Source organism: Leptodactylus fuscus, chromosome 8, assembly GCF_031893055.1.
Source record: "Leptodactylus fuscus isolate aLepFus1 chromosome 8, aLepFus1.hap2, whole genome shotgun sequence".
Taxonomy (NCBI): domain Eukaryota; kingdom Metazoa; phylum Chordata; class Amphibia; order Anura; family Leptodactylidae; genus Leptodactylus; species Leptodactylus fuscus.
The window spans coordinates 70,819,738-70,832,288 of record NC_134272.1 but is presented as its reverse complement, the minus strand read 5'-3'; the positions used below and the strand labels follow the sequence as shown (position 1 = coordinate 70,832,288).

The following is a 12,551-nucleotide window of genomic DNA, read 5'->3' as shown; positions in this document are numbered from 1 at the left end:
CCACGGTCATCTGCAAGAGGCCTAAGCCACTTCCAAAAAGTGCTGTAGGAAAAACCGCGGTGGGAACACATCGTTTTTCCCTCAGTGCTTATCATAGAAAGTACACAGTTTTCCTCTGCGGACTTCTTGCTTCTATTATACCTATATGGAAAACATCAGCGTTTCTGTAGTTATAATGGACATGCTGCGATTTACCGAATCACAGTGGTTTTTCAAGTCGCAGCTTTTCCGCTGCGGATATTTTTCTGCAACGTGTGGACGGGATTTCATCCACTTTGCAAGTATTGTAAAATGCCACGGCGTTTACACTAATTGGGGACCCAGCCTAATTCGGTTTTTGACTGTTTTTTCCCCCATACAGAGCATCAAAAATAGCATTCTAAACCCCCATTGCATTGTTTTCCTACCTCCCGCTCATTTCCTTAGGCTGATGTTCCTCTATTATTCCTCCTAGAAATGTATTTAGAAATTGATAGTTAAGTTGAGGACTGCGCCCCTACACTCTATCCTAGAAGTATTGACTATGCCAAAATGTATAGGCGCACACTCCAACAAGAGGACTATCATTAGGGTAGGTCATCAATATCTGGCCCGGGACCACCACAGATCAGCTATTCAAAGAGACTGCAATGTTCAGGTAAGTACTGTGCCCCTTGCTATGGGACTGTGTTTTAAAGAGAATATGTAAGAGGGGGTCCCAGGTATCAAATCCCCTCCGATCAGATATTGGCGACTTATCCTAAGGATAGGCCATCAACGTCTAACACTCAGAGAACCCTTTAAGGTCCATTTATACAATGAGTTTAAGTGGTATGAAACCCCAAACAATGACAAATGACCGCTCATTTCTTGTGCAGGACCCTGGCTGTAATAACTTGTGAGGCCGGTTTCTTTCGGCACGGCCGCGGCATGGTTTGCCCCTCTATGACTGCCTGGTATCTGTAAACATTTTACATAACTTTTTGCAGATTTTCTTAAGTAACACAGCAGGAATTTACAGCAGTTGTCTTTGGGATTAATTCTTCAATGGTGCTTTAAAGCCGACATGTTGCAACACTTTCACCTTTCCTACAGAAAGCGGTCTCCATCCTCGTAATCACATACAGGCCGTCCTATATAGTGGCAAACCACTCTCCGGAGATGGGGACGCTCTCCATGAACGTCATAAACATGAACACCCACAGCCATCAAATGAGCAACAGATTTCTACATCTTGGTCGTCTCCACCTGGGGGACACAGATTTACAGGATCACAGTCTACAAGCTGAACAAAAACATAAAACCACTTCTTTTCTTACTGCAATTGTTTTTGCACACACAGAAGCGAGTACTTTATGCATGGCCATAACACGCAAACGTAACCTAAAATTGTTAGCGGATCCAGTTGAAAACAGCCAAAAATCTTCTGTGTATGGCTAGGGTTCACAATTCACATTAGACTGGTGTTGGCGAAACCTCACAACCACCGAAAGGGTGTGCAGTTGTCCTGGCAGGTGTCCGGCTGTTGGGTTGTTATGGGGAAACCCTTTTGTTCTCAGAAAAACAAGCTTGTGCCAGAGATGCCCAATACCAGTTTATTCCTCTACCATTCACATGGCACACATGCTCACCCAAGGCAGGTGCACGGGTATGGCGGGATAGCAGGGGGAACTTCTGGCTACATGTATATATGTCTGAGCTCCTGTACTGTACTCCGGTCACATCCAAAGCAAAACATGTATCTAGTGTGCTAATGCGGAAGGAAAAATAACCAAATAGCACAAGAAAAACTAAATATTTGCAAAAACGCTCATCTTATACCTAATGTGACACATTTGCTTCCTCAAAGCTAAATATAAACTTCTACTGTATTTTCAGTATGGGAGCTACTACATGAGAAATAAGCATTATGAGAAGCTGAGCTCTGTGATATATAGGGTTAGAGGATAGAGGAGAGAAGCTGAGCTCTGTGATATATAGGGTTATATGACAGAGGAGAGAAGCTGAGCTCTGTGATATATAGGGTTATATGACAGAGGAGAGAAGCTGAGCTCTGTGATATATAGGGTTATAGGATAGAGGAGAGAAGCTGAGCTCTGTGATATATAGGGTTATATGATAGAGGAAAGAAGCTGAGCTCTGTGATATATAGGGTTATATGATAGAGGAGAGAAGCTGAGCTCTGTGATATATAGGTTATATGATAGAGGAGAGAAGCTGAGCTCTGTGATATATAGGGTTATAGGATAGAGGAGAGAAGCTGAGCTCTGTGATATATAGGGTTATAGGATAGAGGAGAGAAGCTGAGCTCTGTGATATATAGGGTTATAGTATAGAGGAGAGAAGCTGAGCTCTGTGATATATAGGGTTATATGATAGAGGAGAGAAGCTGAGCTCTGTGATATATAGGGTTATATGATAGAGGAGAGAAGCTGAGCTCTGTGATATATAGGGTTATAGGATAGAGGAGAGAAGCTGAGCTCTGTGATATATAGGGTTATAGGATAGAGGAGAGAAGCTGAGCTCTGTGATATATAGGTTATATGATAGAGGAGAGAAGCTGAGCTCTGTGATATATAGGGTTATAGGATAGAGGAGAGAAGCTGAGCTCTGTGATATATAGGGTTATAGTATAGAGGAGAGAAGCTGAGCTCTGTGATATATAGGGTTATAGGATAGAGGAGAGAAGCTGAGCTCTGTGATATATAGGGTTATAGTATAGAGGAGAGAAGCTGAGCTCTGTGATATATAGGGTTATATGATAGAGGAGAGAAGCTGAGCTGTGTGATATATAGGGTTATATGATAGAGGAGAGAAGCTGAGCTGTGTGATATATAGGGTTATAGGATAGAGGAGAGAAGCTGAGCTCTGTGATATATAGGGTTATAGGATAGAGGAGAGAAGCTGAGCTCTGTGATATATAGGTTATATGATAGAGGAGAGAAGCTGAGCTCTGTGATATATAGGTTATATGATAGAGGAGAGAAGCTGAGCTCTGTGATATATAGGGTTATAGGATAGAGGAGAGAAGCTGAGCTCTGTGATATATAGGGTTATATGATAGAGGAGAGAAGCAGCGCTATGGGGTATATAGGGATATATGATAAAGGAGAGAAGCTGAGCTACTCCCGATCTCAAATGGGTAAGAAAAACTGACGGGCACCGCATGCCACGCAAATGCTTTTGCATAAGGGGACACCTGTGTCACACGCAGACAAAGCTCTGAGGGTATTTTCAGCTGTGACCAGCTTTTCATCCTCATCAGATCATAGATCAGAAGCCGTCTCTCTATTCTGCACAGAATACCCCGCTGCAGTAGAGACCCCCTTTACCCGACCTGACACATTCTGACACCTGCCTCTGCTTGGCAGCCACTGTGCCTCAGTATCAGAAGCCGGACTAGCCCTCTATGAGCCCTGGAACCTGAGCACTTGCTAACCCTGTTATTTCCAGAGCGCTGGTCCTCAGCCATGGCACGTACCCCCAAGTGGAAAAAGTAGAAAACGCAGTTTTACCTTCTCCCACCCCATAAACATCTGTGGGAAACATGCAGCTGTTTTTTTTCTAATGTTTATGATGTGATGGCCCCATTCATTTTCACCGCATAAGAACCACAGATGTCAATCAATGTAGAAAATATTGCAGATTCTTTATTTTATTTTTTCTTCTCATCATATTTTATAGGTCAGGGATAAGAAAACTGTTTGCATGTACAATTTTAAGCACCAAATTGCAGAGAAAAAAACTTAAAAAATTCTCTAACAACCAATCCTGAAAAAGTTTGATCCGCTAAGCGCAGCTGCAAGTCAGCCTAGCAACTACTGATAGCGAACCCACAAGAGAGACAAGGAATACTGTAGGAAAGGACAAAGTCACAAAACAAACATGGCAATGAAGGGATAAAAGGGCCATTCAGGAGCATGTGCGGGGAGCGCGGGCAGAGGGAAGACGCTGGGAAATACTTAAGGCGGCAAAAACAGGATTCTATTCATCCCAAGATAACGCAGAGATAGCACCAACATATACTAAGAATGCAAAAAAAAAAAAAAGGATCGTTTTGCCTGAAGGTTAGACATCCTTACACCACCCCAGAACTTTAGGTTGTCCGATCTCAAAGTCTAACCACTCAAAGCATAAAATTTAGGCTCAGCCAACTGTCCGCAAGGGTTCAGGAAGGAGGAATACGAGGAGTTTTTTCTTGTTGGACTGAGCTCCATTAGATACCCATGTGCTAGTCTCCAACAGGCAGGAGGGGACAGCCATACACACCACCACCGGGGGGCTCCACTGAGACTTTATAGCACAGCATGCAGCCCTATTCTTACCATCAAACTGAAAGACACCACAATGGAACTGCAACAACATTATATGTCAATGGAGCCGTCATACAGTACACAGGCTAGTATCATGACGTGTTGCGCTGGTGTCTAAAGGGAAGCCCGCTAAGGGCGGGTTCACACCTGCGCCCGGTCTCTGCTTTACAGGTTTCAGTCTTCTGCCCAAGAAACTGGACAGGCAGATTGAGAGTCCTCGGTAGTTGACACCTTTTTTAATGGCTAACAAAAAAATGACATTGCAAGTTTTCGGGACTGCTATAAGGTCCCCTCATCAGGCTGGTATAACAATATCTGAAGGCAAGCACATGTATACAGGAATAGAGTGATTGATGCACAATTGATGGAAAGCAGTACAAGCAAATAAAACAGAAGTCCAAATTGTGACTTGGATAACAAAATGTGGAGTAAATCCTTACAGGACTCTCTTATGCTACACAGGGAGAGTCCCGATTATCACGCCAAGACAGTGATCGACAGCTCGGCTGACTGAGCAGAAGGGAGAAGTAGAAGAGCGTATATATATATATATATATATATATATATATATATATATATATATATATATATATATATATATATATATATATTTCCATTCCTTTTGTATCCACTCTTGACTTTGGTGCTGTGTTTCCGCAACATAGGGCCTCTGCCTTAAACCGGTGTGCCGTGAATGGACGGATCCCATGGCACTTGGAGGGAGGCAAACAGATATTATCCATATGCCGCTCGTGCATCCGCAGCCCCTTTCATTCAATGAATAGGACTCGCTGTAGTAGGGCCACAAAATTGGGCAGGAATGGGACCTGTTCCATAATTTGCGGCCTGGACACGTGACCGTGTAATTCATGGTAATGTGCATGGGCCCATAGAAATGAATGGGTCAGTGTGCTATCTAGGAGAAACACAAATAGTACACGGACCCTTCATACGGTCGTGTGCAAGGGAGCGTACACTGCTTTTCACTCCAAGTCACATAAACCATCTGAAAAGCTCACCTTAGCACCAAAATGCTGGAATTTTCAGGTTCAGATTAGAGATGAGCGAGTACTGTTGGGATCAGCCGATCCGAACAGCACGCTCCATAGAAATGAATGGATGCACCTGGTACTTCCACTTTGACGGCGGCCGGCCGCTTAACCCCCCGCATGCCGGCTACGTCCATTCATTTCTATGCGAGCGTGCTGTTCGGATTGGCTGATCCGAACAGTACTTGCTCATCTCTAGTTCAGATTGATGTAGTCACACATGCCAGCTTTTAGTTTCTTGCAACCCATGTGTGACCCTTACCATTTGAAAATCTCTTTAAATTTATAAGTCCATATTCCATTTCCATTCAGCGTTGCCCAGAACATTTAATTAATGACCACGTTACCACAACACGACTAGGACAACAAATCCAATTATGGCGAGGATCGTTCCAACATTCCCAGTTATTGAGACAGAACGAGTACGCTGACTAGGAATGACTAATCCCTGTGATCTGCATGTACTGCCATGTGCAAAATCTGATGATGTAGTATGTAGGGCCCTGCCCAAAATTGGATGATGGTGCTATATACAGTCAAATATGTCACATATATACACACACACACACACACACACATCTGCAACAGGAAAGCAAATAATAATAATAATAACCCAGTAAAACCAACAGTGGCGTCCAATCTGCGTGACGTATATAACTGAAGTTCTTGTATAAAGGTAATGCTTAACGCACCTTCCGAAAACACCCCCCTAGAATATCGCAGCGTCCCTGTATTCACTAAATAAAAACAAAAAGGGCAAATAAAATGAGGTTCCCATAGTAACTATCTCTGCAAGTATAAAAGTGCATGGTAAGAGAATGCAATGTTCTTTTTCAATCACAAGAATTAATTTGATGAAAAATTTCAGCATCCTGAATCCTAGAGGACGGGATCTTGTCCCTCTCTGCAAAAGTTTCAAGTCTAGATCTGCTCATCAATATTTCGCCCCACTAAGGACAAAAGCGTCTGATCGTTGGAGCCATCAGTAGAAAAGATAAGTGACCCCAAATGCATCACGTCAATGGAGTGGTGGCGGACATGTCCAATCAGGGCTCTGTACTCTTCTATGGGACAGATCAGAACAGAGTATGCAAACCACTCTCCATTCACACGAGGTACTTGCAGGCCACCGAATACATTTCATAAACATGCCAACCATTCCCGATGCACCCCCTACACTTATAACAGAGCCCATTAGGGTGTAAATCTAATATACACAAGTAGGAACAGATCCTCATTTTCAATACTGATTATTACTACACGTAAAACACATGCAATAGCACATTAAATGTATACGGGTAATTTATAACCTGCCATTATGCAGTCACCGTATGGTAATGATCACATTTTACATAATGATAGACCTACACACTTAGAGCGATTAGTAAAGGATTCCCATCACTGGGTAAATTGTGAAACAGGAATTACACTTTGTGTTTTGCTCGTAAATGTTAATCTGGATTTTTTCCAAATGTGGTCCATTAGACTTTGGAGAGGGGACAGACAGACAGAAGAAGGACATCTTGACATACTGTTATACTGAACAGGCTGTAGATGAAATTGTGGACAAGCGTCACTCAGCCCTCTCCATCATAGGCGATATTTAAAGTAAAGTACTGTATATACTTAGCATAAGCTGAGTTTTTGTGCTGAAAAAGCCCCCCCTCGGCTTATACTCGAGTCAAGCAACTGTTTTTAGGGGGAGGCGAGGAGGTCTTTGATGCCTAAGATCAGAGACCGCAGGCATTAGCTCTGGGATCTCCGCTGTACGAATTACAGCGGAGACCTGTTTGCTATGGTCGACCGCTCTGCAGCAATATTTTGGTGTCGGGGCCCGCAGCATTGTCACGCTCCTGCCGCTGCAGGAAACCAGTGGCAGCAGGAGCTTGGTGATGCTACTTGTTGAAATCACAGGTGTCTTGCAGACTTGTAAATGTAAACTTGTCTATCCTAACTTCTCCCATCACATTTGTTAGGGAAGAGTTGGGACACCATCATAGACATGGTTTGTTGGTTCTGGTAACATTAATCTTAGGTGTATGGAAACCTTAACCAAATTATACAGACCAAACAATAAGGCTCATCGAACATGATTGTATTTTTTTTGTCCATGTGCCGAATATAGACCCATCCACCTCTATGGCCCAGGCACATCATTATATTTATCTTAGATCTCTGTTGGACCCATGAACCTGGGCCTCAAAACTTTGCATAGGTCTTACTTCCTTCCATGTTGTGGTTTGGGCTCGTCTATTCAAGTGTATGGGTTCATGAAAAACATGGATGTGCCATCAATTTTGTGTTTCAAGGACCCACACATGAACCTTACCAAGAAGAATTCACAAATGGCAAAGAACCAAAATATATATATTTTTTTTTTAAACAAAATTTACTATACAGTATACTCAAATAGCAAAACCACCACGTGGCATACCTTAATCGGGGCTGTAGAAAACTTTACTTTCCTTGCAGGCATTAAGTCTTCTTCTTCAGATAGGCCGGGTACCTCCTCATAATCGCTGGTAAAATCATAATCCACATCCTCGTTTACTGCTAATTTTTCATTTTCGGCTGCAGGATGTTCTCCTTCAGTATCTCGATCGTCATCAAAAGCTGCATTTTCAATTCCATAAGCCTCAGCTGAATATCTTATTAAGTTTTTGTTGTTATCGATCCGTTCTTCGAATTCACTTCCGTCCTCGTCGTCATCACTGTCCGCCTCTTCTTGGGCTTCATCGGTGGGTTTGACAATTTCCGTGCTACTATTTGTTAGATCTTCCAAAGAACTTTTATGTTCCTCCTTGGCTTTTCTCTCCGCAATCTGGAGGCTATCATTTAGACATGGCTTTGGACCAAGTGGCTTTATGTCCTCAAATACATCATCCTTCAAGTTTGCATCTTCTTCGCTCTCGGAAGATTCATTTTGTAACACCACCATCTCCGCTCGCACCATTTCAGTCTTAGTTTTATCCAAAACAGGAGCCTTGGAATCATTTTCTTTCGTACCTGGAAGTCTATTGTTATTGTGAACGGATTCTTCTTTCTTCAAAGTGTTTATAGCCCCATCCCCCAAGCTCGGATCCTCTTTCACAGTTTGGTCCTGAGCAGTAGTGTTTTTGGTCCCGTCATTATTATTAAGTCCCATATCGGTCAAGGCATCAGAGTGGTTTATGGTCACAGAAGACTTTGCACTAGTGGACTCTATTAAAATCTCATTTGTCTTGGACAAGTCTTTTGGTTCCTCTCCGTCACTGTCAGCAAGAAAACTTTCTAATCTCCTACTTATAGGTCCTGCATTTAAGGAGGCAGATGATGATGATGAAGATGTTGACCTGTGGCTGCTGGACTGATTGTTTTCGGAGGAGACAGATGTGGTAGACTTTGGAGAAGCGCTAGGATCACAAGAGGTACTTTCACTTTCAATAGATCCATGTCTACGGTCAAGTCTTATCACCTTGTCCTCCTTGGTTGGAGAAGACCTGTCAAAAGTGGTTTGCCGATTGAGATTTCTTTCAAATAGTTTCCTGGTTTCTGAAAATTTCTCTGCCAAGGCTACTTTATCCAAATCTACTTCTTCGGCCGTCTTGACTGCTTTGTCTGCCGTCGGCACCTCTGGGCTGATGTTTAAGGCATTGTTCTTTTGCACACTTACAGAAGTATTTGTCGGAGGAGAAGAAGTCTCAGGTTTTATAAGTTTGGTGTCCACAGGATCAGGAGGAGAGGAACTCATCTGCATGAACATATTTTTGATCTTATGTACCCTATTACCATACGAGGCACGGCCTCGGGTAAGGTCCCCTTGTGCTCCATTAGCATTTAACTTCAAAGATGTAGGCTTCGGAGAGATTTCTGGTTTGACCCCATCAAACGAACACTTGATGGCATGGAAATCAGACTTGTATGCATTCCTGTGTGGAGAAGCACTCCGGAGGGTCCTCTCCCCTTTGCCTTCTGTTTTCATCATTTTTTTTTTTTCCTTCTGTCACGAAATTGGTCCGCTTGAGAAAATGTACAGCGTCACTCCCCTTTCCACATGGGCAGCGAGGATCATAGGAATTAATGCAGCGCTGGGTTCATGGGAAATCCCAAGCAGTGAATCACTCCCTCCGTACTCAGCTGTCTTTCTAATTTCATCGCCACAAGACAACCATCTGCTGAACGAAAGAAGAACAAAATCATACAGGGGGAACCAAACATTTTTCCATGATGTTTTATCATAAGCTTTGTAGCAGGATCGTACTAAAGAAAGACACGTCTGCAGAAAACAAAAAAAGGGATTTAAAAGAACTACCGAATCCTGTTCAGTAGGAGGAACCGAGATAAAATCATACAAGAATTGTAAAAGAGAACGTCAATAATGGAGCATGAAAATAAACACGTCCTACAAATATCCGGATACCCCGCACACCAATCAACTAAGGGCCAGCCACTGCGGGACTATAGAGAAGTACAGGTTGCATTGAAAACGTACAAGTCAAAAACTATCATGTAAGTCAGTCGTGTCAAAAGCAAAACTTGACAAAATCTCATTTCCTCAATTATTTTTGCTATAATTAATGTAGTTAAGGCCTCGTGTTTTTGATACAAACTTGTACATGCATCTGCATAGCACATTCATTTTAGATATACAGAAGTTTTTCATTTTGGGTCCATAATAATAAAAAATAAATAATTTTGTTTATAAAATAATAAGTTTATGAACCTCTATATAAAATTTTCCATACCTTTCATGAATAGGGTATTCCAGGAAGAAGCATATATCATCTATCCACTGGGTTAATTCTAGTTGGGTGTGTAGTTGATCATTGGGCCAGAGACTATTTGCAAAGGCCGGGCACGTGCTTGACCCTTTAAACAGCTCCTAACCATAGTCACTGGGGTCTTTGGTTGGTGATCAGCGAGGGTCCTAATACCAATGTATTATTTACCACCGTTCTAGTGGATAGGCAATAAATGATTCTGAACCAAATATCCCTTGTGTCAACAAACCTCATCCCAATACAATTTCTGCAAATATCTAAAAATTTCATTTATTTCTTTTGTGTAGCCTATATATTGCCAACATAATCCCTGCCACTGTACAGAGACTGGCACCATTCAGATCAGACCCAAACACACAGTGACAACTATCATCGCATGCCCAAGAGCGCCTTGTAACCCAGTGACTGCGTCGCTAATGTAAATGAATAGAGTTGTGTTATGACTTCAAGAGCGCTGTGACTTCAAGACAGAATATTTTGGCCACTAGAAGTTGCAGTCACAGCACCCTCAGGGTCGCTATGTGGCTCCATTCACTTACATCAGTGAAGGAGTCGCAGGGCAACAAGTTGATCTTTCATTGCATTTTACCTTTATAGGTTGCCCCAATGGGGCTCAAGGCCCACATAAGAGTAATAATCCCCTGAATAAGCGTGCACAACCTATAAGGAGCTGCTGTCACTTGTAGTTCCTTACTGACAGTCCAATTTCAGTCCTGCAAGGTGTTTTCCCTAGAAAGACCAATGGATAGGTCGTGACTGTGTCATCTTTCCATCGCCTTCTGCGTCGCAGTAAGGGATCAGATGAGAGGCACCATGCTGTACGCCAGGGGATAGGCACCATGCTGTATGCCAGGGGATATAGGCACCATACTGTATGCCAGGGGATATAGGCACCATACTGTATGCCAGGGGATATAGGCACCATACTGTATGCCAGGGGATATAGGCACCATACTGTATGCCAGGGGATATAGGCACCATACTGTATGCCAGGGGATATAGGCACCATACTGTATGCCAGGGGATATAGGCACCATACTGTATGCCAGGGGATATAGGCACCATACTGTATGCCAGGGGATATAGGCACCATACTGTATGCCAGGGGATATAGGCACCATACTGTATGCCAGGGGACAGGCACCATACTGTATGCCAGGGGATATAGGCACCATACTGTATGCCAGGGGATATAGGCACCATGCTGTATGCCAGGGGATATAGGCACCATGCTGTATGCCAGGGGATATAGGCACCATGCTGTATGCCAGGGGATATAGGCACCATGCTGTATGCCAGGGGATATAGGCACCATGCTGTATGCCAGGGGACAGGCACCATGCTGTATGCCAGGGGACAGGCACCATGCTGTATGCCAGGGGACAGGCACCATGCCTCAATGCACTCCTATGGTATACGAGCGTGGTACTACGACCCCTACCAGACATGATAGCTGGGCATCAGTCATCGTTTAGGGCTACAACAGGGTTCCCCAACTTGAGGCTTCCCAGTTGTTGTAAAGCTATACCCCCATTAAGCCCGGCACCCAGTGGAGTTGTAGTTTTGCCCCGGGGAGGGTATTAATATTACTATGTTGCTGGTAAAGACAATTTGTTCTTGAACTTGCTGTGATACTATACAAGGCACTGAGCCTTCCATTCAAGTGCTACAAAGGACTTCCAAGTCTTTTTGGATGGCAGCCCAGCTGGGTGATCTCAGGATGAGCGCCTGCAGACAATGAAGAACACACAATGGATGTGGATGCACAGGAGCAAACGGGGAAGTATAGCAAACAAAACATGGAGTTAGGAACCCCAGCAGCACCCCCTCCAATCCTCCCACACAAAGCAAGCCAACTCCAACAGAACCGAGCCAAGCTCACCGATCCCCTGCATGCTTCACGCGACCTCGCAGCAAACTTCGTAAAGTTACCTGAACTCCTGTTATCTCCCCCCGCCGGAAAGCGTGCTTTGGATCCGTCCCGAGTGCTGATATGAAGCCAAGGGATAATCCAACCGGGACTTGGGGGGAGTACTTAGTAGTAATGAGGGCTGCTTATGCCACTCTTTGCCGTGCCGCCATCACTTTTCCCTCCTCCCCCGGGCTCCGACTCCTTCTTCCTCCTCGTTCTTCCCAAATAACTAACTGCCAAGCCGAGCGCGTCCACAACATTCAGCCAATCCAGGGCTCCAGGCAGTGCGCGCTCCCGCTGCGGCTCTGACACAGGGCAGAGAGGAGGAGGCAGCGGCTGAGGAGAACTTCCCAAGGCGCGCCCCCGTGTGCGGCCTGCTGCGCCGCCTAGAGGACGCGAGAGCGAGCGCGCATGCGCTGAACCCTGACAACAACCTGTGGCCGGGAGGCTGCTGTGGAACTACATATCCCAGCAAGCCTTGTGGTGTTCGACTCACAGCATACACCTGGGGTGTGAGCTTGTGTGTGTTACCAGTGAA

At 44.2% G+C, this 12,551-nt stretch overlaps 1 protein-coding gene across 2 annotated transcripts in view; it reads right to left on the bottom strand.

Annotated features, from left to right (window-relative positions):
* LOC142216351 (neurabin-1-like) overlaps positions 1 to 12,328 on the bottom strand; it is a 67,297-nt gene extending 54,969 nt beyond the window's left edge. For both annotated transcript variants that reach the window (XM_075284115.1, XM_075284116.1), the window contains exons 1-2: positions 12,034 to 12,328; positions 7,776 to 9,495 (exon numbers count right to left, since the gene is read on the bottom strand). In XM_075284115.1, the coding sequence (XP_075140216.1) occupies positions 7,776 to 9,305 (1,530 nt within the window). In that variant the 5' untranslated portion in view covers positions 9,306 to 9,495; positions 12,034 to 12,328. The remainder of the gene's footprint in view (positions 1 to 7,775; positions 9,496 to 12,033) is intronic.
* Between the last annotated feature and the right edge of the window lie 223 nt (positions 12,329 to 12,551).